This window comes from Balaenoptera ricei, chromosome 6 (genome assembly GCF_028023285.1).
Source record: "Balaenoptera ricei isolate mBalRic1 chromosome 6, mBalRic1.hap2, whole genome shotgun sequence".
Classification (NCBI taxonomy): Eukaryota; Metazoa; Chordata; class Mammalia; order Artiodactyla; family Balaenopteridae; genus Balaenoptera; species Balaenoptera ricei.
In genome coordinates this window covers 113,129,643-113,155,168 of record NC_082644.1, presented here as the reverse complement: position 1 = coordinate 113,155,168, position 25,526 = coordinate 113,129,643, and the positions used below count along the sequence as shown (strand labels likewise).

General features: G+C 42.1%; 1 protein-coding gene across 3 annotated transcripts in view; it reads left to right on the top strand.

Moving 5' to 3' along the window:
- Positions 1-25,526, top strand: part of MAPKAP1 (MAPK associated protein 1) — a 236,395-nt gene that overhangs the window by 137,270 nt on the left and 73,599 nt on the right. For 2 of the 3 annotated variants that reach the window (XM_059925619.1, XM_059925618.1), the window contains exon 7: positions 4,972-5,081. In XM_059925619.1, the coding sequence (XP_059781602.1) occupies positions 4,972-5,081 (110 nt within the window). Of the gene's footprint in view, positions 1-3,275; positions 3,351-4,971; positions 5,082-25,526 lie in introns of all 3 variants that reach the window. The other variant, XM_059925617.1, reaches the window with a different exon arrangement.

Sequence of the window (25,526 nt, the reverse complement as noted above, 5' to 3'; positions counted from 1 at the left end):
TTTTCTGGAAGGATTAAATGAACAAAGTAAGTGCTCAGTAAATGTTGACTGAAGTCATTTTCTCGTCATTATATATCACTTCTTTGTATGAAGAAAAGCTGATAGTTATTATCTATTGCTTATTAAGCATTTATTTTATGACAGGTATTATGTTAATTATTTTAGAAGTATTTAGCCCTGACAGCAATCTTACAGTCTAAGAATTAGCCTCATTTTGTAGATGAGGAAACTAGAAGTTAGAGAGATTATATCATTTACCCAAGGAAGGCAGAGCTGGGACTCCAAAGCAGTCTCTATTCTAGAACTTGCTGTGCTCTGCTGCCTTCTGGTGTTGCCACCATTTTTTCATGATACAGAGCTAAATGACAACTATGTTTTGAGACCTCTCCACTAAGAAGCTTCTCTGATCCCCCTCACCCTTACCGGCTGGGTTAAGTGCCCCTATGTTTTGGCAGCACTCTGAGCTTGCCTTCATCTTTGTGCTTATCATGCAGAACTATAATTCTTTGTTTGCTTCTTTGTCTTTCTCTCCCACTGGACTGTGCTACTTGGATTAGGGACTGTATTGTTGATTTCTGAATCCAAAATAGGATCTTTAATAGATGAGTGACCTCAGGTAAATTCCCTAATGTTTCCAGCCTCAGTTTTTGCAAAATGGATATAATTTATTAGTGCCTATTTTAGGGTAGAATGAGTTAATGCAGATTTAAAAGGCTTAACACAGCACTTGGCACATACTAAGTGCTCAGTAGGTAGTAGATGCTACTATTATTGTTGTAATTGTTGAATAATAACATCTTGTACTCTGCAGAAGCAGACACTTAATAAATCTCACTGGATTTCTCTGCATTATCACCTTGAGTTTTGACTTCCACTATCCCCACCCAAAGCTGAGTTAAGCCGAGGTGGAACGTACCTACTTCTCTGGTTTACTCTCTCAAAAAGGAAAACCTTAAAACCGGAGCCCAGGGTGCCCTGCTTTGAGCTTCAGGGGGGGTTTGATGCCTGGGCCAGGGGCTGCTTACTGATAGTGTCCCACTGCTGCCACCATGCCCAGCCAATTGCACATTTTCATTGCCCTGTGTTATCAATTATGAGCAATGAAGGTTGAGATCCATTTCCCCAAATAAGCAATATCTCCTGGGGGTTTTGGGGAAATGGGCTGAATGGGGCCTCTTCTCTTGGGGTGATGACTTGGGACAAGGGGAACACAAGAGAAGGAACATCGTAAACCCCTTTTACTGTTTGCCAGCCTTAGTTCCAGGTGCTTGGCATTCATTGTCTATTTTATCCTCCTGGCAATTCTGTAGGGACATGCCCTCCTCATTTCGTGGACGCAGCTGAGGTTCCCACATTTTAAGACAACATTTTGGTTAGCCATGGAGCCAGGATTTGAACCAAAAGGTATTTAACTCCCAGCCCATGTGTCTTCCTCTACAATATGTTGCCTTCCAACTTGGGTTCTGGTTCCAGCTCTGCCCCTATAAATAGAATCCAAGCTTCTCAGATAAAGACCTGTGCCCCTACTTCTCTCTCTGTCCACCGCCGCCTCTAGTTCAGTGCTTAGTGTAGAAATGCTCATTGTGTTAGGTTAATGCTGGTATAAAAACTTCCCTCTGGTAACTGAGTGGCTTTGCACTGGGACAGAGCTGAATTCCTCAAGTGAGTAATCTCTTTTTAAAATGCCCATACGTTTTCCAGTGTTTACGAGACTTGACAGGACCTAACTTGGAATTGACTGAAGCACTCCTGGCAGCGTTTAGTCAGCTCCCTGAGGTGGCGCGTCATCCTGGACCCAGCACGGGCAACGCAAGGAGCTGTGGAAGGGTGGCTGCTTCTGCTCAGTGCCCCTGGAATGCCCTGCACTGGCAGAAAAGAAGCTGTCTGTCCACGAGGGGAGCTGGAGGAGGAGCAGTTTCCTAGCTGAGAGTGGGTTTGCAGCCCACCTGTCTGTCCATCCATCTGCCTGTCTGTCCAAGGGCTGGTCATCCCCAGCGCAGGTCACAACCCAGAGACTGAAGTGCAGTGCCATGAAGAAGGGAAGCAGGGCTAGCACCCTCCCCGCCTGCTGCCCCGGGTCCGCCAAGAGCATCGTCTCCTCAGTCTCAGACCCAGTGCCCAACATTAAATAGAAGTGCCTTTACAGGATGTATTTCCGTAGACATTTTAGAAAGCCCATAAAAAATCCTGGATATGAAGAAATGAGGCATAAAACCCAGACTGTTTGGAAGTCAAGCTGAAAATTGTGGTAGCAAGTCTCCGTATCCATTTATTAAATGGGAGCGTAACTTAACAGTTGCACCTACATGGATTCTGAGAACCACTTAGATCCTGTACTCTTGTGTTTTAGAAACATTAAGTGCCGTAGACTTGGGACAAGATCCAAGGTTGGCGTTCGTCTGGAGGAAGAGGAGTGAGTGGAGTGCGAGGCTGACCTGAGGAAACTTTCATTAGGTCTGGCTGAGGGCGCAGGACGTGGGTCACAACCTCTTTCTCCTTTAAATGTGCACGTTTTCACCAAAACGGAGCCCCCAAGTGAGATCCCGCACACCCGCGAAGGCACATTCCGAGTGCCGAGCATGCCCCTTCCCTTCACTGTTGTTTTCATTTTCCTCTCATGAACCTTGCTACCCTGGCTTCAGCACAGAGGCTGTAAAGGAAGATGGAGAGCCGAGTTACCTCAGAATGATCACTATCGTTAACATTCACGGGTGGTTCACTTATCATTCCTGACTGCACAGACATGGCAGCCGCTCGGAAGCGTCCGCAGGTGTAGCATGGTGATACATATTACATTGTGCCACAATGGATTTATGTATTCTGTAACAAAAGAAAAGTGTAATGAAAAAATACAGAAGGTAATCCTTTATTCCTCTACCACACAGTTTATCAGTAATGCCTGTGGATGATAAGTGCCAGGGATTTCCTCCACATGCTTTAACCTTGTCACCCAGGTACGTTTTGGTAAAATGACAGAAAAATACAGACAAGGGATTTTCCTCTGTTCAAAAATCTTTTAAAAGGACACTTTTAATTTATGGAAGTTAGTCCAAACACACGGCTTCCTTTTGAGCTTTTGGTCTGCCTTCGCTGAAAAGATAAATGTATTGGTTGGAAATAACGCTATCAGCCAGCAGCAGATTAGGAGAGAATGTAAGCAATTTATAAGCAGACTCAAATCTAAAATAGTTCAGGTGGAACCCGGACAGATGGAAGTTTGGGAGATCTAGCCCAATACTAGCTTGCGAGTACCCAAGAACTGGTGTTCCTTTTAGGTCCTACTCATCCATCGCCCAGCATATTGTCACAGATGGAGCGCATACTGACTTCCGAGGAGAAAGCAGGGGAAGGCAAGTCTGAACGCGAATGATTGGCATTTGTTCCAAACACACACTGGCCTAGTGCCAGAGCAAATACCCGCAAGTTTATAAATGCACAAGGCACTTTACATTTCAGAACTCTTGCCAGAGCATCACTTACTACCTCGCTCCCTAAATATAGTTTTAAAAAAAGAGCTATTTCTTATTTTGCTTTGATCAGTAAAATAAACTTTTAAAGATTGTTCTGGGATGGGGTCCAGCTTCTGAGGTAAAGAACGGCCGGGGCTCAGGCATGATTCAGTAACAGAGTGTTCAGTAAAATTAGCTTGACAGTTCTCAGGCCTGCTGTTCGAGAGCAAAACTTGACCAAGTTAAAATGGATGATCGTGCTGGCTAGACCAGCATCGGCTTTTGCCTTTTAACAAATGGAATGTCAAGGATTAAACAGCAAGCCGTATGGAGAGGAGGGGGTGTGGAGATGTCTTTGTATTAGGGAAGCAAATTGGGTCCTTGGTTTTGAGATCGGCCCCCAGCCCCCTTGGAAAGCCAGCCACCTGGTTGGGTCCAAACTAGGTTTAAGGCCCCTTCCCAGCCTGTCCTACCATTGGGAAGCTTTTCCATGGCTTAGCTTGGGGCTTGGCTTTTCTTTCAGTTTTCTTGTCAGTATGAAGTTCTGCCATGTTTTTTGGCTGTGTTCCGCTTTGAGATTCTTATGGGGAAATGGGAATGCAACCAAACTCCTTGTGGCAATTCCCATGTTCCATAGTTGGAAACTTGGGTCCCATTTGTTATATGAGCTGCTTGGAATTGGCCTGTTTTGTTTCAGTGCCCAAGCATAGTGAGTAGTATTTGTGATACCTGCTATTGCAGTTAACGGTCTTAGTGAAGTTATACCTCACCCAGGGATGGGCTTCTTTTTTAAGGCTACTTGTTCCTTACCAGTTTTTTCTTATCTAGATGACCCCCCCCACCCCAAGTGTGATTGGCTAGAAGCTTATAAGTAGTGTTATTATTTTGTCGTAATTATTTACGCTTCAGCTAATATTTTGCTTGACCTTCTAAGACTAAGTAGATTAAAACATTACTACTGAAGTGTACACAGACTGTGTATTTTTTTTTAATGCTTGTTTATTAATTTATTTATTTGCTTGCCAGTTAGGGAGAGTCTTTGTTTTCCTTATTCTAAATTGCTTTAGGCTATCATATCCACCCCCCCCCCACCCCCCATTTTCCCTCCAGGGCTCCATGAGCTTTAATATAATGGTAGTATCTGCCTGCAGTGACATCTACTGACACAAGCCAAGTTTATCGTTTGTTAGTCCTTGCTGCAAGATTTGGCTTGGGAACCAACACTAGGGAGCCATGGTACTAGTGACCCACACAGACCAATTGGATTCAATTTAAGATACATAGAAAAATCTTCCCTAATTCCGCCCTCTCTTTCACTTGGAACTGTTCATATTAGAATGCTTTTCTCGCACGTGCGCTCTCTCTCTCTCTCTTTTTCGCGTTAGAAGTTTGTTTATTTAACCCTTTTTAAAATAATTGACACTTCAGTGTACACTTATTCAAATTGAAACTCAGTGAGGACTGTATTAACATCTCTTTGGTTGAATATTGGTCTTGATTTAATGTTTGTCTTTTCCTACAGAAATGCTGCTCATGGATTCTCCCTTATTCAGGTGGACAACACAAAGGTCACCATGAAAGAAATCTTGCTAAAGGCAGTGAAGCGAAGAAAAGGATCCCAGAAAATTTCAGGTGGGACAGTTAAATCATACTCTGGCAACAGAAGCTTAACCCTTAGTTAAAAGTGCTGGGTGTGGGTGTTGGTGTAGGTGTGGGTATGGGTGGGTGTTTGATGGCAGGCTAGATTGGTTCAGATGTCATTGCTGGGTTCAATAGCAAGTGTACAGCAGAAGAGTGATTTTAAGCTGCCCCTGGGCCCAAGGAAGGGATTGGGTCAGTGACATATGTGAGAAGAATGTGTCCATGTCTCTTATGGAAGCTTCATCATTAATTTGAGATAGATTAAGACAGCGCTACTTGACTAACTATTAGTTGGCGTAAAGCTGTCTGGAAAACTGATTTAACCCTAAATTTGAAGCACTGCTTTTAATTTCATGTTTTCATGTAGTTTTCCATGGGGGAAACTTCTGGTTGCTAGTGTTTGGGGTATAGAACAATAGAAAACATTTTTTCATTTTTACCAAAATGAGGGCAACTGTAAAAAAATAAATTTTTTTTAAGATAAATCACTTGACACAAGTAGCTGTTAATCGCTAATTCCTCGTTACCCAATTTATACAGAAAATAAGCTGGTGGTATTAGCTGTAATATTTAAAGGATACGAGAAAAGAAAATATTCCCAATATTGAGAAATAATTATTTTGAGAAAAATAGCTCAAAGATTTATCACACCATAGACAACTTTAGTATAAATCAACCTATCTATGACATGTCAAATATCTTAGCTTTGTAAGCAAATGAGACTTCTTAAACACCTTTGGTTTTATGTTTTGGAAAGGGAAAAAAAGCGTGGCTCGGGTTGAGGAAAATAGTTCTGTGTTCCTTTTAAGGGGAGGAATGTAATCTGTTCCAGATTTAATTAGCTATCTTCAGATGAAAGCTGAAGTTTTAATAAAAGTTGGAAGAGATAACCCAGTGAAGGACACGGATGAGCTGTCTCAAGGCCATATTCCAGGGGAACGATAAGAGCTGTAAAAAATGGCAGAGGAGAGCAATTGACTGGAGCAATGAAAATCTGATTCTCATAAAAAAGAGAGAGAGAGAGAGATGCTGGTAGGGGCGGTTGTAGATGAGACCTGCTAGCGTCTGCAAGCAATTTGGATGCTTGCCAGGAGTCATTGTTCACCCTCGGCTGTGGCGGCTCCGTCCAGATGTGCCAACTGCACGTTTCGGCTTTTGCCAGCTGACTGCGCCGTTTGATAACCAGCTCTCTGGATGCCCATCACTGGCCGCAGAGATAGAATTAAATGATGATGATCTTCCCACAAGTTGGGAGAGGAAACAATGCATATAAATCTTGATTTCATCTCAGCATGAGAAGTCTTTATCCATCATCACTCATAATGAACAAGTCGTTAGCTGGGATGAATGGTGTTCTGGTTTTTCCAAACACCTCTTTTGTTCATTTTTTGGGTGACTTTTATCCATTGCATGGGGGTCAAGCCTCTTTGCGTTTAAGGGATGATTGAAGAGGCATAGCCTCTACTTTCCCAGGGGAAAGTAGAAATTTTGGGGTTCTAGGTGCCAATCTAATAGCATTTAAACAGTTTCAGATATTTAAAGGTGTTAAATAAGCATTCTTCTGCCTTTAGGATCCTGGTTTTTTCGTCTTGTTTTCGTCCCTAAATTTTTTATGTAATAGTGTATTTTATGACATATTTATTATATTCTGAGATAGCTTTATTCTGAATTGCCCAAGAGGAGGTAGGACCAACTTTTTTAACCTTCTTAATAGAAATTCTGCTGTCGCACATTTTTTAGATCATGAAAGCTCTGTGAACTCACTGGGATACAGCTGAACCAGTGTCTTTCCCTCCATCTCCAGCCATCCCTGTCCAATTGCATACCTATTTATCTGTGTCCATCTCCAGCAGCCACGTTTATTATACACACATTTATTTATGTTCACCTTTGTGTACACATCCCTGCCATTTCCATCAGAGTCTTTGCCATATCATTGGCAAAGAGTTAGGACTTGTTGTCTGAAAAACAGTCATCTGCATTATTTATTCCTTTTCATACTAGAGAAGTCAATTGAGATTGATGCATTTACATAAATTACTGTCCATTTTCTTGATCCAAAAAGCTTTTTAAAATAAGAACCTCTTTCTATTGCTTTGTTAAGTCTGGTCTCATGAAATAGAAGGATTATCTCCAGTTTGGAAAAGATGTTTATTTAAGGTTAACTTGGTAAAGGCAGGGTATATTTTGTGTTTTGGAACTTTGTATTGTGGAGTGGACTTGTTTTGGAGGGTGATTAATGAAGAGGAAAATCCTCCTGTCATAGAAAGAAACACAAGTACATTTACTCAAAAAAAAGAAAAGTCTGTTAGTGCTCACAGTTGGCTGTGAAATACTTATTACTTACCCATTATGACACATGAACTTAGTCATGAACTTGGTGTCAGGAGATGCCAGGTTAGAGACACTCATCCTGCACTTCCTAAGCCTCTACCACAGTGACCCGCTCAGTCTTTGCAAGAAGGTGCCCGCCATGCCCAGTGTCTGGCTCAGCCCTCTCTTCAAACAGCTTTCACCTGACTGAGCGCAGAACAGCACTTGTCTCTTTGCTACTATTATTTAATTTAAGTGAGAAGAGAGAAATAACACTTCAGATTAGACAGCATGTGCCATGTGGGGTCAAGAGTTCTCACTGCTTGTGCCTTAGAGGTTAGTCGTATTAGACCAGGATTTCAGAACTCCTTTCATAGGCTGACAGTGAACTCTAGCTGCTTACTCACAAACCTTTAACATCGCTCATCTTTTTTTCCCAAATGACCATACAACTCTCTGTTTAATAATAAAAAATTGAGAACTTAAACTATTTAATTATTAAATCAAGCTATGGGCTTAATGACTGGCCTAGTGTTTAAATACTCTGTTGCCCTTCCCCCTGACATTCCCTCACCAATTTTCGTTTGTAGAAAATCAGAAGGTGATAGATATTTGAGCAAAAGAATTCTTCTTTGTTTAGGTAAATAGCTTTGTCAATGGAAACCTCTAGGGTTTTAAAATATTTTTGCTTTTTATGGATAGAATATCATTACAGACACTTGCAACTGATCTAAAATTTTGATTTGCATTATTTGTAATTATTTCACCAAGTCATAACTATTTATGAACACTGCAGGGTTTTTTCTATTAATATTCATGTACTGAACTTACAGTAATCTTTTCATAGTGTGTCCCAGTCAGTTCTCTGCTAAGGCCCATTTTTTTAAGCCCATTTTTAAATGTCTCTTTTAAAAGTCTCTCCCCAGCTTTTCATTTTATTACTGACCTACTTGACATTTGAAATCTACTTGCATTGGCAGAAAGTCCCCACGGTTTAAGCAAATTGTAAATGGAGAATCCAGTTTTAGAAGAATTAGCTGAAACTTCTTTACTGATTTTAACAGTTGGGTGGGTATGTTTTTAACATAATGAAGAGTAGCCTGTCAGGTCCCTTGATTTAACCAGTAAAATACACTAACCTGTTGTTTAATGAGTAAAGACCTTAGTTTGTCAAGTTCTCCTTTTATCAAGTTCATCCTCACAATCAGTGATGACCTTCTGAGCTTCTTAGTATTTTGATGTTGTTTAAAATGTTATTACACACCAACCTTTACCAGCCTCCTTAAGCATGATGTTGGGTATGACAGAGGTGCTTGAGAAATGGAGGTAGATCTAAATTCAGCTGTAACACTGATGCAGAAATAGAGGTATCTCTGGGTCTACAAAAGAGAGAAGGCTTCGAAGTAGGATTTTCTAAGCAGAATAGTGTTCTGTATGGCTCTATTTCAATATTTGTTGTTATTATAAAATGGAGGAGTTTTTCTTTATCATCTGCTGAAAGATTGAACCAGAAGCATATCAACTTTTTCTCACCCCTGTCCATTCTTGCCTTTTGATGCGAAAGACAAATTTTTATTAGTCTGAAGATCCTTTTTGAAAAGTTCTTATAATATTGTTAATAAGACTTATGACATTCATTCCTACTTTTCCTGTATAAAATTTCACCTAGAATTTGAAAGATAAATGTTAGCTTTGTCAAGTGAACTCCCTCTTAATATCTCTGTTTGGAGTTACAGACCACATTATTGATAGCTAATTTACTGTGTTTTCACTAGACCCCTAGAATGTCACCAAGGAGATAGTCTCGTCTAGGACTTCTCAAACACTATTCCCTAAAGTACTGCTAGGAGCAGAGAGGGGAGTGAACATCTGCCACAGGGTGTGTGAGGTTCTGATCTGAGGGATGGCTAATGATGACAGCATTGGATGCTCAAGTTTTATCTTAAAAATTCATGTAAGGTATAAATATTGATCTATAATGTATTTGTAGCTGTGTGTACACTCACTCATGCTCTCATGGGTCAGACCTGTGCTGGGTGCAGGGAGACTGTGGTGAAGCAGATCTACAGGACCCTTGCTGAAGAGGAGCTTACATTCTAAAGTGAGAGTAAACATGAGGGCCTGAGAGAGAGAAGATGAGATGCAGGGGAGCTCACTGCTTTCTATGGGTGGTCAGGGAACACCTCCCAGAGAAATTGACATTGAAATTGTGACCTTCACATTTAAGCTGTGAAGAGTTGGAGAGGGGCAGTGTCTTTCAAAGCCTTGGCTGTTAAAGGCTTACTATTTTAATATAAAAAGAACATTTCAGATTACTTTGAAGTTAATTTACTTAACTTTCTCCCCCCATCACCCAAAAAAAAAAAAAATGTAGTAAAAATGACCCTTGAATTCTTCCCTGTGCTAACTCCACACATCTTCTTATCTATTAGCAAGTCCTCTCATTTTTACCTCCAGAATATGTCCTGAATTCAGTCTTTTCCATCTCCATTGGATGAATCCAGATCACCAAGACCTCACCTGGACTGTTGAAATACACCCTGGCTGCTTTTCCTGCCTCTGCTCTTGGCCCCTCCAGTCTCTTGCCTACAAAGCAGCAAAGAGGTTTTTTAAAATATAAATCAAATTATATCTGGTCCAAACCCTTCAATGACTTCCTGTTGCATTCAGAATAAAATCTAAACTTCTAACCACTGTGAAATACACCGAGGCCCAAAGAGGGAATAGGACATACAGAGAATATGAACACAAAGAAAAGAATTGAAGTACAGAGTTGATGGCTGCAGTATGACAGGAATACAGACCAGGCCCAGAGCCCAGGAAGCCAGGGTGGGGATTCGGAGCCTATACCCAAAAGAGACCTGCTAGAATGAACCGGCAGCACCAGGGTCTCTGACTCACTCCCTGCAACCTCACACGAGAGACCTTACTTTCATGCCAAATAGACCTAGACAGTTATATACAAATTATTATTTATTAACAATGTTTTAAGGGGATTTATGTGTCAGGGAGAAATTGATCTTTCCCCAAGATCTATTCCAGTGGGGTAAGAGCTGATTTATTGAGTGCCTTTGTGTACTTACAGATAGCATCTCATTTAATCTGCATAACACCCCTAGAAAGGAGATTTTATTGTGCCTATTTTATAGATGAGACTTTAGAAATGTTAAAAAGTAGGGGCAAATGTGCATCTTAGAATTAAGGAACTATGGTAACTATACATGTGATCATATACTTTCTTTCCTCTCTCAGCCTCCCTTTCCTCAGTTCTAGGAGAAGTTAAAGTTACCCAGATTTCCCCAGTAAGTAAATGACATAATCTTAAATTGGAGCCCAGGCTTTTTTGACCTCAAAGCCGTACTCTTTTTATTGTACCGTGTTGCTTATTAGAACCCTAATGGGAGAACAAATTTAAAATTCTGTAAACAGAAATGTTCATTGATTCTAAGATCTAAATGCATCAGGGAAGTGCAGCATTTAAAGGAACCCTGTGGTGAATCTGGATATAAAGCCAGGAATTCTTTTTGTAATTGCACAGTTTGTCTGTATTGGTGTCAGTTTTAATGTTTTATGTCTAGCTTTCTTAAAGCAACATACACCTGTCCTGAGCTGCCCTATGGAAAAGAGAAGCCCATATGTTTTAGATGGAGTAGCAGTTCTAACACTCTTCTAACCTGAAATACTCTCCAAAGGCTAAAGTTAGCTAAAGAATCTTCTGGCTATAAAACTGAACAGAGTCCTGCTTCTTGTGTAATTGTAAAGACAGAAAATCCAGTAACCTTTCTTCTGTGAAAGTAGTTTGCCAGCCAGAGACACAGACATATGCTTTCCTTATACTGTATCCTCTTTTTAAAAATGAGGAAGGAAAGGTAAATAGGACTGTTTAAATGTTCTTTGTCAAAAAGGCTGGAATTTCTGCAGAAAACTGCTCCTCCTCATGAAAGAATAAATAGTCATGCAGATGCCGCTCACACGTGGGGGTTGGATAAGAAATAAAGACCTGATACTTGGTATCCAGTGACCCAGTAGGACAATGATACAGTAAATGAGGACCGCTAAGATGTTCACAGGTCAGAAGTGACCCAGGCCGGAATCTCCCAGTTACATATTCCTCCTGCCTCCTCGCTCTGCCTCTTTATCTTGTTGTGTCACCTCACCTGAGCCTCCCCCTGGCTGGAGTGATCTGAGGCTCCTGATGGATCTTCTTGAGTATAGAGCAGAGCATGTTAGAGATGGCATTGCAGTCAACTATTTTATCCAGAAAGCTTGGGAGTTGAGAGAATTTATTTCAAGCAAAAATCTTTTGGAACTACTTCAGAGACCCAGTTATTTTAAAAGGGTATTATGAGCTCCTGCAACTGCCACATCAGAAAACCTTGAAATGTGTCATTCGCCAGAACTACATTTGACCAGCATTACTCTTCCTGCTAGTTGCTAATCTTTCAGAAGTTCCTTTTCCATCACAAAATCTATTCATTCACTCCATCTCGGGCAGTCACCGGCATGGATTAGATTAAAGAAAAAGAATGAAAGGAAGAGAAAAGACATAGACTCCCAAGAGGCTCTGTGCTGGTACAGGGGGCACACACGTTTCGGAGTCAGAGGACCTTTCCTGGGGTCCACTAGGGACTAATTCTAGAACACCACTAATTTAATAATAGCTCTTCAGGAAAAAAGAAAGAAAGAAAGAATATTAAATGTACATATTGATTGTAAACTGTATCCTGCTTTTAGAAATATTTAAAAATGTATTTTAGAATAAGAAAACTGAATGTGTAGTCGTGTACTTACCTCTCTGAGCCTTACTTTCCTGAGCTGTAACGTGGGAGAGGTTGAGAAGATGAATCAAGGGCACCATACAGAAAGCTGTGTGTGCTCGAAAGCTCTGGGTTCTGAGATACCCTGTTTATTAGTTCAGCAGTCATCATCCAATGCTGCCTGCTCCGTGCCAGCCACCGTACTAGAAATCAGGTGGAAAACCTGATGAGAAAACAGACTCAGAGGCACTAAAATATGGTACATGAGCTACTAAAGCAACACAGATAAGAGACTACTTAAAACTACTGGGTGAGGCAGCGGGCTGAGAAAAGATGCTCTGGAGTAAGTAATTTCTTTGACAGCTTTTTTGAAGATTAATTAGAACTTTGCCAGATGGGTAAGTGAGAAAAACATTCCAGGCAGAGGTGTTTTGAGGTATAGCTACAAAACATAGATGTTCCAAATTACTAGTGCAGGGATGGGGCAGAGGGTAAGCTGCAGAAGCTAGGCAGGGACAGAACTGATCAGGCCAGGCCTGATAGTGTACTCAGAAATAGAACTACACTGATTTATTGGGGGGCAGTTATGCAGCAGGCACTACATAGGCACTAGGGATTTTGTAGAAGCCAAGAAATGGTCCTTACCCTTGAGTCGCTTACTGTTTAGCTGGGGAGACAAACAAACAACCATTCACAGTACCATGCAAGTGCTGAGTGGAAACAAATATAGGGCCTGGGTGCACATTGTAGGAGGAAAGCCCTAGTCCAGTTTTAGGGAGTCAGGGAGGACTATCCTAAGCAAATGCTCCAGCTGAGACCCAAAGGTGAGTAAAAACTGGCCAGGTGAAGAGGGACGAGAAAGAGCATTTAGGCGGAAGGAACAAAGTGAGAGAGCTTAGTGCCTTCCGGAAACCGCAAGTGGCTCAGTCTAATAAAGCAGTAGAGTAGGAGGAGACGGGAGGGTGGGGAATGATGAGGCTCGAGTGGTCCTTTGGGACCAGATCATGTTTGTTAACTATGCTGAATTTGAACTTTGCTCTGATGGAGGAGGGGAACCACTGCAAGGAGAGCAATATAGTTAGAATTTCTTTTAGGAAACGTGTCATGTTATAAAAATGGATTAGAGGACGCAGAACAGGAGGCAGAGACACCAGTGAGGAGGCTCTTGAGGACTCTGTCCGACGGGTGGTGAGCATGGAGGCAGTGGTGGTGCTCAGCTCAGGAAGCAGAGGGGTGGACACCAGGGCAAAGTCTGATTTCTTTTATTCGAGCTGAATGCACAGTTTGGGGGAGAATTGAAAAAGCTTGGAGCTGCCACCAGGTCTCCTGGGGTTAATATTAAAACAAGGTGGTGAAAAACAACAACAACAACAACAAGGTGGTGGCAAAAGATAGGCTCTTAAAGAGTTGTGTTTTTTCCTTCTTTCTTTCTTTTTTAATAAAATTAAATAGTGGTTGAAAACAAAAATTTTGGAGATGTGTGAAATGAAAAATGAAGGTTTCTTCTTCAATGTGAACCCTTTGGTGTTTTTTAATTCACTTCACATTCAGGTGTACATATAGGCTATAAGTTTCATGTGGGCAGGACTCTGTTTTATGTTTTTTGGGTTTTTTAAAATCACTCAATACCCAACATCTAGCAGAATGCCTGTCAAATAGAGGACACCCAAAAAGCGTTTGTTAAATGAACTCATGAAAAATGTATCCATGTCATTTAAAAATGACACCATACAATATGTATGATTTTGCATTTGTTTTTTTTAACTCAATACTATGTCATAAGCATTCTTCTATATTAGAGTGACCACTGCATTTTTATCTTTTTGGTTAAATTTATTTAACTTCGCTCTCTATTGATGGACTTTTAGGTTATTTCCAAATTTTCAGTATTAAAAAAACATTCAGTGAATAATCTTGTGGCAGTATTTGTTGCACATTTGTGCTAGGTTTTAAATATGGGATTGTTTGTCAAAGGTCTGCTTTTTTAAAATGTTGAGAACAACAAATTGCCTCTCAAAGTTTATACCCATCCTTTGACACTCCAAGAGTATGTGAGAGCGTCTCTTCCCTCCCCCCGCTTCCAACACTGAATGTTATCAATCTTTAACTTTTGCCAAGCTGTTGGTTAGCAGTTAATATGTAGTCTTAGTTTCCATTTCTAGGTTTCCAGCATAATTAAGCATTTTAAATGTTTTTATTAGCCACTTAACCTTTCTAAAAGATAGTTCTTAAGTCACTTAGTTGTTTTAGTGGGAAGAAGGATTGAGAGGAAGTCTAATTTCAGAAAACTATTTTTGAGAAGTGCCCCATAGTTTAGATACAGTTCTCCCCACCCCACCTCCCCCTTTGCAGCTCAAGCAGGTGTGTGCGCGTGCGAACACACACACGGGATGTAGAGAAAGGCACGCGTCCAGACCAGGTCGTTTTGCTTGTTGCCTCCTGGCCGTTTGTTCACCAGCAAAGCTTTTTTTTTCTGCATTTAGAGAGAACTAGCTGGTAATTCATGAGACTGCACTTCACCTCATTTGAGACGTTATGTTGTTACCTGCTTGCTTTGTTATCAAAACTACTTTAAAAAACAGATTTTTGGTTAAATATTTTAGTCTGGTACCTATATATAGCACTTAGAAAATGCATCATACTGGAAATCAGAAATGTAGACAAAAAAGCTGTCACCCCTTAACAGGTTTATTTTGGGGAGGCACATCTAAGGACACGTCTGGCAGCATTATGAACAGCACTGGCACCAAGGGCAACGGTAGGGGGTTAATGGGGACCCTGCATCATTCCTTGCCATGTGCCTGGTGAGTAAACTCCTAGAAGTTTCTGGGAATGGTGGCAAGTGAGGAAAAGGCTGCAACCAACAATCAGTGTCACAAAGTGGGGATGACTAATTTGCTGAGGAGACCATTGAGACAGATGTTTAATTAGCTGAAGTCAGAGTGGATAAATCGGGAGAGGACTGCCTATGCGGACAGATGCCTTTTTCCTTCATCTCTCATTTAACTGTTGTGGGGTTTTTTTTGTCCTTACTGTTTTCTCTTTGAAGACAGCATCCTCAGAAATGCGGGGAGTGTGGAAGGGAGGGTAGAGAGAAAGTAACCTGTGGTTACATTTACTGAATAGTTATTATATTCAAGAATTTTTGTATTTAATCTTTACAGAAACCTTGTGAGATGGGCATTATCTCTTTTCTGTGGTCGAGAAAACTGAAGCTGTGTGCGTATATGTTGTGTATGTGTATGTGTACATACCTGTGTGTGTTACTAATGAGTAATGTAGATGAGATATGAACCTAGATCCCTTAATTCTTGAGCCCATTTTTTTTTTCCCCTGTACCACAGCTTCCCCACTTAAAATGTAACGCAGATGAGAGAACTTTTTGGAGTAAAGGTAATAGTCTGTATCTTGACAGGAGCTGATGTCACAGGTATATGCATTTTCCAGAACTATCAAATGGTACTTGTACGATGTGTGCGTATCATTGTATGTAAATTTTACCAAAATATGAAAAAAGATTCTTAAACAAATGTTGAGCACCAGTTACTGTTATGCACACTGAAGTGTTCAGGGGTGAACGTACTGACACCTGCCCCTTACTCTGAAATACATTTTTTAAAAAAAAGATGGACTGATGGGTAGATACGTGATAAAGCAAATATAGTAAATGTTAATAGTAGGATCTAGGTGGTGGTTACATGGATTTTCAGTGTACATTTCTTTCAACTTTTTTGTGGTTTAAAAATGTTCATAATAAAATAGGAAAGAACTCATTAAAATTACAAATATATAATTTAAATTCTGCTCATATTAATATAAATTTCTGAACTTACAAATATATGTCTTTATGGCATAGAAAACACTAATCTTCGTTTTGTAGGATGTTTTATCTTTCATTACTTCATATGTTAAATATCTTTGAGATCCCAGTTTCTTCCATTGACCTCTGGTTTTAAGTAGCATGTGGGGTTATGACTATAATAATTGTTACCACTTACTGAATATTCAAAATTTGCTAGGCCATTGGCCAAACACTTTAAAAAATTATCTCAATTAACCTTAAAACAACTATTTGAATTGGGTGTTATTTTTGTTTTATAAAGGAGAAAACTAAAGCTCAGAGAAGTTGCAGGACTTGTCCAAGGTCATAAGTAAGCTGGGAGCTGGGACTTAAACCCAAGTCTATACTCCTAACCACTGTGCTGTACTTCTTCCCATTGGCAAAGGTTACAGGGTCCACAGCTCAGTGGAGGCAAGTATGCTTTTCTCCCTAGAGAGACGAGTGCACCTACTTCAGCTGGATGTGGCAGCGTGATTTGATGGAAAGGGCACATAGACTTTGGAACCAGACCAGCCCAAGTCCCCACCCTAGCTGTACCTTTCACACAAGCTGTGAAGTTAGCAAGTGAAACCTTTCTAACTTCAGTTACCTTTTCTGTCAATAGGGATACTACTACCTACCTTGCAAGGTTGTTTTTTTGACTAAATACATGTAAAACACTCAATCAGTACTCAGTACTCAGTGAGTATCAGCTGACTTTATCCCTATCGCCACTACCACACTAGGCGTACTGTAAAACCTGGCTTTTTAGGATTTATTTCCTTTCCTACCCATATGACTTGGCCTTTGACTGTACTTTTTGTTTTCCAGTGAATTAAGTCTATAGAAAGCTTATACCCTGTGATAGAACCAGTCTTTGAATTTGTTTGGATATGGATCTGCTGGAAGCACCCTTTACATTGAACAAGGAGAAAACTAGATCCAGAGAGTCAACTAATTATTTTTGACTAACAAAACCCAAACCATGTATCTAGGGGTGGGTTAATGGTCACAGGGCTTATTCATCATATAGCTTATATCAGCAATTTAATTTACTATGACAAAGATTCTAGAGACAAAGTGAACAAACTATAATTGCCTGTAACAAACATGTTTACAAGTGATTTTTACAGGCGTTTGTATTTACAGTGAGTAGCTCACAGAGCCTGTTGCTTCTTTTCAGAAAACATTTAAAAGAGGAAATAGAATTAAATACCAATATGATTTTTGAGTGAATGATTACAGACAGAGAGGTTTGGGGTGCTGCCTCCGCCCCTTGATTCTCTCCACCAAGAGTCTTGATCTCCCCCAGAGGAAGCAGAAGACCCTCTTTCTTCAGGCAGGCCATTAGTGTGTTCATCCTGTTAGTAGCTGTGAGGAAAACTCTTCCTCTGCCAGGACTGAGTTTAGACATCTTCCGTGAAAAACCATCACTTGAGAACAGTTACCCCACCACAGAAGGCTTCTCCAAGACCAGCCAGGGACCTGAGACACCTCCTCCTTTCTCACTGCTTTCCGAGGCCTGGCAGTGGAGCTGGTCTTTCCCCATAAGCAATTTAAAAGGCAGTGTTAAGAATTTCAGTAACTGCTTTCCATAATGAGCTTTTCCTTTTTGAGTACGTCACAAATACCGGACTTTCTGCAACAGCTCTAAATGCGTTAAGAAAAAAGAAAAATCATCTTCAGTGAGGGCATTTCTTTTTCTGCCTTACGATGACAGTAATGCCCAGAGACAAAGATGACTTAAAATCAGGAGAAGACATTGGAGTGGCAGTGGAGGCAGGGCTGGGGAGGACGTATTGGCGCCTCCTTCGCTCGTTACCTAGCTCCTGATCACGGCAGGCCAGTCGGCAAGATGCGTAGACTCGACTGTGCCAGCGAACCAGTTTTTTCAAACAGAAAGCCAGTGAGATGTGATTAAAACCCAACTGCTGCAAAAGATACAAGGTGGTCTGTTAGAACTCCTCAATCTTCCCCAAAACTGTCACCACATAATCATAGAAATACCAAATCATAACCCCCGCCTTCCCCCACCCTTTGTTTGTGGCACACTGCATTTAATAGAACAACGTGAATTACGATGAAGTTAAGACGAAGTGTGATTTAAGTCTGAAAAATCCCGAGGGTCCTGCAGACCTCTCGAGCACAGTGTGTTCAGCACCAGACTCATCACTCAGTAAATGTTTATGGAATCTCTGCTGTGTTGCAGGCAGTGGTGAAGAATGACCAGGCCTGTTCCTAGAGAGCTCTCACCCCAGTGGGGAGATGGCCAATAAAAAGTAAGCAAGCCAACAAGATGCATTTGATAGGGAATCTTACTTCCAGCTTTTAGTCTGTCCTTTTTCTGACAAAAAGGACCCAGTTTTGTGAATTGAAGGGAGTTCGTCTCACCCCCAGCACAGGGCATTACCTCAGTCTTTCCACTTCAGCAGGTCGTTTCCATGCATCTCCTAATTGGCTAACAACACCGCTCCCTGGTGCAGGGAGAAGTGGACGGGGCAGCAAGAGCTGGGTGAATTCATGAACACTGAGCGACTCCATCCGGGACCACAGTGGAAATTAAGAGGCACAGGCCATGTCTCAGCCTTGGAAGCTAGAGAGAACGCTGTCCCTCAGCCACTCGGCCTAGTGTCAGAGGTGCCATGGGCCTCTCCCCAGTAAGTTCCTAATACGTCGGTCTCGCCAGATGTTGGTGAGTCCCTTACTAAGGCAAAGGATGAGAACCCTCCTTTCCTTTGGGAGACAGCTTAGGATAGGGGTGGCGAGCTTTCATTTGAGTAAAAGGAAAGCCCTTCGTGGAGAAAAATGGGTTCCTTTTGGTTTACCAGCCCTGGACCTGACCAGCACCATAGCTGGCCCGGAGTTGGTGGCTAACACATTTTGTGGAATGAACTAAGGAGAAGTAGCGAAAGCCAGTCTGCAGCCTACAGCTGCTTCACTCCCTCCAGCCCAGGCCCAAGGCTGCCCACTTTCTATTTGGGAATGGATTCACTGCACTTTGATTATTGGAGGTCAGACTTCTTAGAGAATCAGATCATCGAATGAAAATGTAAATATCATAAAAATGAAATGCAATGCAGATCAGTCGAAATTAGCGTTGCCTCCCAGGTTCCCTTACTAACATGGGTCTCTAATGAGTACGTTGGGAGCCAGAGGAGTATACCCAAAACAGGCATTTAAGTATTGATAATCGAGTAAGGGTGCCCTGTGGGAGGAAGCTACTGCCCACACTGTGTTACAGGAAAGAAAGGAAGGAAGGGAGGGAGGGAGGGAGGGAGGAAAGGAGGAAGAAAGACACTTTCTAAAGAGGGGTGGGAGAGGAGAGGAGAGGAGAGGGAGAGCGAGCACACGTTAAATCCTCACCTTACGTAGCGGCAGTTAATACTGTCTGATATTTATAATAATATTAGAAACAGCTGAATAGGAATGCTAATAAAGAATGTGAAAGTGAGGACCAGAAGAAACAGCGAAAAAAGTTTAAACTAACTACCAGTAAGGAAGGACTCGGGGATGGGCAGGGAATTAACTGGTTTTTATTATTAGGACTTATATTGTAACTATAAAACTGTAGATACAGGTTACTTTGATAAGAGTAAGAATAGTTTTAAAAATTTGTAAACAGAAGACAGCTTACTTTCAAATTCTAGAGCTTAGAAAGCTTTCTCTTTCTTCCCTTTACCTACATGGACTTTCTCTATTTGGAAACTTCCTTTCTCCTAAAAGCCACAATCCATTTCATTGTATTGGATGTCAGTTTTCTATGAGAACATCGTTATTAAATATTTGCTTCCCCTTATAAACATTTCCAAACCTTTTAAGACCAAAATGTTATATGAGTATAACCGTTATATTGTGATTTTGCCGACATTTTGTCTCTGTGACCTGTATTTTCCATAGGTGAAAGCACAAGCTATTAGCTGAGTACACTGTCCCATTCTAAGGGTGACTAGTATCTCAGATATAAATGAAAACAGCTGCTTTTCCATAACATTAGAGTCCCAAACAGCTGTCACATGTACATTTTGACACTTTTTTTCTTTTCTTTTTTTAAACTGAGACAAAAATTAGTTTACTGAATCTACTAATCTGGTTAAGTGTATCATCTAACTTCTGTGGAGAGGTGGAAAAGAGGTCGTAGAAAAGCCCATTGAGCTAGAATGTAGCTGTCCCAGAAGGCTCGAACTTACTTAAAATGAAAACCCTGTAATGAGACCCTTCTTCTGTGCCAGGTCCATAAGGGCCTGGGGGGGCCGCCGCTCCACTGCTGCCTTTGCCCGTGAGCTGGAGCCTCGGCTGACAGCCATTGTTCTCTCTCCAGCTGAAGAGATTGTGGAGTGCCACCCCGTTGTCTCCCAAAAGCCTGAAGCAGTGCTCTCTCCTCTGCAGCCCTTGGAGGATTTATTTCAGGGTAGGCTGTTGTAGAACACAGGAGCAGGCTTCCTTTGTTGGCTTAAAGCTGGCCCTGTGACTGCTAGTTGGGTGACCGTGGTCATGTCATTCTCCCATTCTGAGTTCCTTTGCTTTAGTTTGCTCTTCAGTAAAATAGGTCACAACTAGATCACAGGCTGCTGGTTGGTAGTCTTAACTGAAGCTTAATACCTGGGTTCTAGAAACACCTCCCTGGTTCCACTCTTGCTCCTGTTACTCTTTCTAGCTCTTTGGTGAGTTTCTTAGCTTGTTTGAACTTCATTTTCCTCATCTATAAATGAGAATAATAATAGTATCTTCTTCACGGCATTGTTGTAAGAATTAGATCGAGATCCATGTCAAACACCAAGCACTTAGCTGTTATTATTTTATTACTCAGTTAATATTAGTCCTGTCCCCTCCCTTCAATTTCACTGTTATGAGACCCAGTCACACTCAGAATTTTGTAATATAACGCTTTTTTTTTATGCGTATGACTGCTTTGAGTCCTGGTTCAGCAGAGACTCTAGCTGCTAAAGAACCAGCTCAAATTTAGTCCACATTAGGTATGGCCCAGAATGTGTGCATCTGTCTGCCCAGCTGCTCATTTGAGCTTTTCCAGGGGTCTGAGGCCCCTTGTCAGAGAAGCAAAGCATCAGTGAGAACATAGGCATGCACATGTAGGAATGACCTAGCATTCCTCTGGAGCGCTTTGCATCTGGGTCTGGATAGGCAGAAGGGTTAAAATCTGGAGAAACTTTTGTCGTAAATTTTGTCTTCAGCAGGACTTCCCAGGGAACATCTGACTTGATCAGAGAGGAATTGCTGATTGGCCTCAGAGTCAGCTGAAGGAGACAGGAGCTGCAGTGGAAGCTGCTGGATTTACTGTTATTAGCAAGGCAAATGGAAAACCAGCAGGGCAGCCCAGCTCCAAGATAACAGATCTAACAAAAGGGAAAACTCCCAGAAAGGAAAATGGCTGGCAGCCACGACTCCTCTACCTCCTCTACTGCCATTGCATTTGCCTTTTTGTTTTGTGTGTTTTAGCACAAGGAGAAGCATATTTTAACATCTTAGGTTATAAGTCACAATTGGCTTTGAGGATGTGTAATTCAGCTTCTTACCTGTTTGATGGCTTCAGAGTTGGCATGGTAAAGTGTGCAAAATTGTATTAATATAGTAATAAATAGTTGCCATTTATTGAGCACTTACTATGTGCCAGGCTAAGTGCTTTACATACATTATTATCTCATTTAATCTATAAAACAACTTCATGAGTTAGTAATTATCATTATCTCCAATTTAGAGATAAAGAAACAGTGCCTAGAGCACTTGAGTAATTTCCCAAGGTCTTTTTTCTTTAAGATTTATTTTTTTTATCAAGGTAACATTGGTTTATAACATTATATAAGTTTGTGTACAACATTATATTTCTACTTCCGTATACACTACAGCAAGCTCCCCACCAGAAATTTAGTTTCCATTCATCACCATACAGTTGACCCTCTTTACCTGCTTCACCCGCCACACCCCCCTTCCCCTCTGGTAACTCCTATTCTGTTCTCTGTATCTATGTGTTTTTGTTTGGTTTGTTCATTTATTTTATTATTCTGTTTGTTTTTAAATTCCATGTATGAGTGAAATCGTACGGTATTTGTCTTTCTCCGTCTGACTGATTTCACTTAGCATGATACCCTCAAGGTCCATCCATGTTGTTGCAAAAGGCAAGGTTTCATCTTTTTTATGGCTGAGTAGTATTCCATTGGGTGTTTATATATCCCAAGATCTTAAAGCTTGCTGGAGCTGGGATTTGAACCCCACCATTAAGGTCCTCCCAGTCCAGTGGAAGGTGCTGAGGCAAGAGCCCACTTGGGTGTTACGGAGCCAGACAGGGTACTAGCAGTAAGAAAAATGCTTAACTAAGGCTTGTGTCCTGACTTGAAGCACAGCCCTAGTTGGTACAGTGATGGTTAGAAGGAAGGTGGACAGGCAGAGAGGAGCTGGGTTGGCAGGTGGAACCGATCTCTGAAGGGTCTGACTCCCCAAAACAGGGAGCAGGGCAGATGGGCAGTCCATACCCAAGGACCACAAAGACTGAGGGGGAAGTGCAGGCAGCAAGGACCAGAGAAGGAGACGACGCTCTCAGCGTCCAGGAACAGCAGTACAGAGCCGTGTCCTGAGAGGTCAAGTCACCGAGGCAACAAGTGAGCAAAAGTCCTGTTGTCAAAATTGCCTCTAGGAAAAAAAATTCTTAAAAATGCCTGTCAGAGGCCAACGTGCTGTGATTTTTCTCATTAAATCCAATACAGCTAGCTTTTTTTCACTAGCATTAGAACAGATGAAAACTAAAAGAAGTACATATATATAAATACTAAAATCAAACTTGGCACAGAAAGATGCTCACACTGTAAGAGGAACTGGAAAACTGAGACACCACCATCCACCTGCTTAATTCAGTTAGTCATTCATCACACATTTACCAAGTCTGGTAGTTGCAAAGATGAATAAGACTGTTGCCTCACACTCACTCTCCTGGGCCTCATTGAGTCACGGCAAGTGGAATTCTCCAAACTATTTCAGGTGTTGTCTTGGTCATGTCTCCACCTCTTTTCCCCCTTATTTTTATCAAGCACATGTGGTTGAATTCAGATAAATTACATGTGTAATTTATGAACAAGGAAATCCAGGCAGGTGGGAGGCATCTGGGCGAGCAGGATTTTCAGAGAGGCACACTGAGAACCTAGCAGGACACCAGGCCTGGGGGCAGGGTCCTGGGCAGTACTGGGCCAGGATCAAGGGCAGTTACCTGAATGAGACAGGAAGGCCAAGGCTAGAGTAAAAGAAAGGAAGCCTTGACTTTGGTTGGCGTGGAATTGCAGAAATCCTCTTGCCCTGGAGCAGAGCCCACAGGTGAGAGGAATGTTAGGTGGTACAACTTTTTGCCCATTGTGGAGGCCAGATTAGACTTGGGGAATAACCGTAGAGGAGGGATGTGGATTTGACAGACTGGAGGAGCAGGCGGTGTGGGCACAGGGAACGCACAGCGGTGACGTGGAGGTGGGAGACCACGGAGTGTGTGCACCAAATAGTGAGGAGACCAGTTTGGCTGCATCACAGAGGACATAGAGGAACAGGAAAGTAAGATGGATAGACTGTTTGGAGAGCAGGGTGAGGAGTTGGCCGTGGGGAGCTTGTGAAAGGATTGGAAGCCCAGAAGTGATAACCTTCAGAGTTTGACTCCAGAGAGCACCCTCTGACAATAGGGTGGGGAATGGATGGCTGGAGGCCAGGAGGCAGGGTGGGAGATGTCACTGTGCGCTGGGTGATAAGCATGCCAGGGAGGCTTGGTGAGTGGGTAGTGTCTGCAGAACTTGGGGGCTGACCTAATGTCAGCAACAAGGAGGAAGGCTGGATAAGAAGTACTCCAAACTTGGGAGGCCTTGTTCACTGTGCAGAATCCTCAAAGGCCAGAGTCAGTGTTACTCATCTTTGCATCTGTAGCATCTAGCTCAGGGTGTGGCACGTGATAGGAGTTCGGTAGATGTTTGATGAACAACTGAGTTAATTCATTGGGACACTCGTGGTGTCATCACTGGAAACCCAGGTACAAGGAAAAGGTTTGAGAAGGGAAGGTTAACAAGTTTATAGTTGATTGTCCTATAAAATTAGAAGCAAAAAAGTGCTTGGAGTTCTTCCCCTTCCCACAGGCAGGCTCAAGCCATTCGCTGTCAGTGGTGCTTCCTTGGGGCGTTGGTGGAGGCCTGCTGTCCCGCCCAGGGCTAGAACCCCCTTCCACCAGGGCAGCTGGCACCAGCTTTGTTTACAGAATGCTGTCACTCCTGGGGCCTCCCTGCATCTGCTCAACAGCCTGTCAAGTACATACAACTATCATCCTCATTTTACAGAGGAGGAGACTGAGGTTCAGAGAGGCTATTATTTACCCAAGCCAGCCTCTGGCATACGCAGATTTGAAGGGAAGCCTTCAGATACCACTGTATCATAACAACGTCTGACGACTGAAAACAGTTGGCCTTAAGCTTGCTCTCCATTGACTCAGGTTGGAGTCCCTGCTTTATATAACTCAGAAAGGGCTGTGGACGAATGAAGTCTCCTTTTTGTTCGTTCCTTTTGTTTTCGTTCTTAGGTGCTTGTGACTAAATTCACTAATTTCGCTGCTGTCAAGGCTGTGTTAAGGAAAATGGGTTTGAACTGCTGTGGTTTTTGAGTACTGGACTGGATGTCAGAAACCTTTGCCATCACGGGAAATCCTGTCACTCTGGATTTACTGTCTGTTCCCCACAGCTGAATTCCTCAGCAGTGTGATTTAGCACCCTGGCTCCCCATCAACCAGTTGTGGCATTTATTTGAATGCATTACCCCACTGGTTTCCATAAACTATTTTACAATTGTTTAAAATAAATGACTGTTTATTTCCACAAAAACCATCTGTATTTCTTTACGGAGCAACAGATAACTGTATGTAAAATTTGGTAATGTCACAGTGACTCAAGTTAAGAGAAACAGATTGGATTGAAAAATTGGATGCTAAGGGACAGTGTTAAAGATTTCCATTCTAACAAGTGATATCTGGATTTGAAGGAAGAAAAAAATATTTCTTTTTTACAAGTAATATCTGGACTCCTTTCTCCAAAGGGAAGTGCATCCACACCAGCTAGATGGTGACAGGTTATGGACTGTTGCACTCCTCAGGGTGGTGAAGTGTCTGGCCCTTCCAGCACCCTCCCCGCCTGAGCTGGTGTAAGAGAGTCTCCCTTCCAGTGGCTTCCAGCCTTTTCCAAGTTCTGAAGTTTTAGGTTGCCCAGGCTTTACCTCTTCTCATTCTGATGTTAGTGTGTTCCATTTAGGCTTCTGTGTCGTAGCTCAGATCACTCTGGTAGGAAGCATGTTAGGACAGGTTGCTGTGGCTGGAGAAGGCGGGCCTGGGTGAGGGAATGGCCTGATTGGGAGGCGGGACTGGCCCATGTCAGTGGGGGTCTTCCATTCTCCAGCCAGTGTCCAAAGCTTGATCCACACTAGCTCCACCCATCCCCAGGAAACCCAGTCAGATTTGGGGCACTATTGGGAGTCTCCGGACAGAGGGGACATTTGGAGTCAGACGGCGGTAGGGCTTAGGAGCAA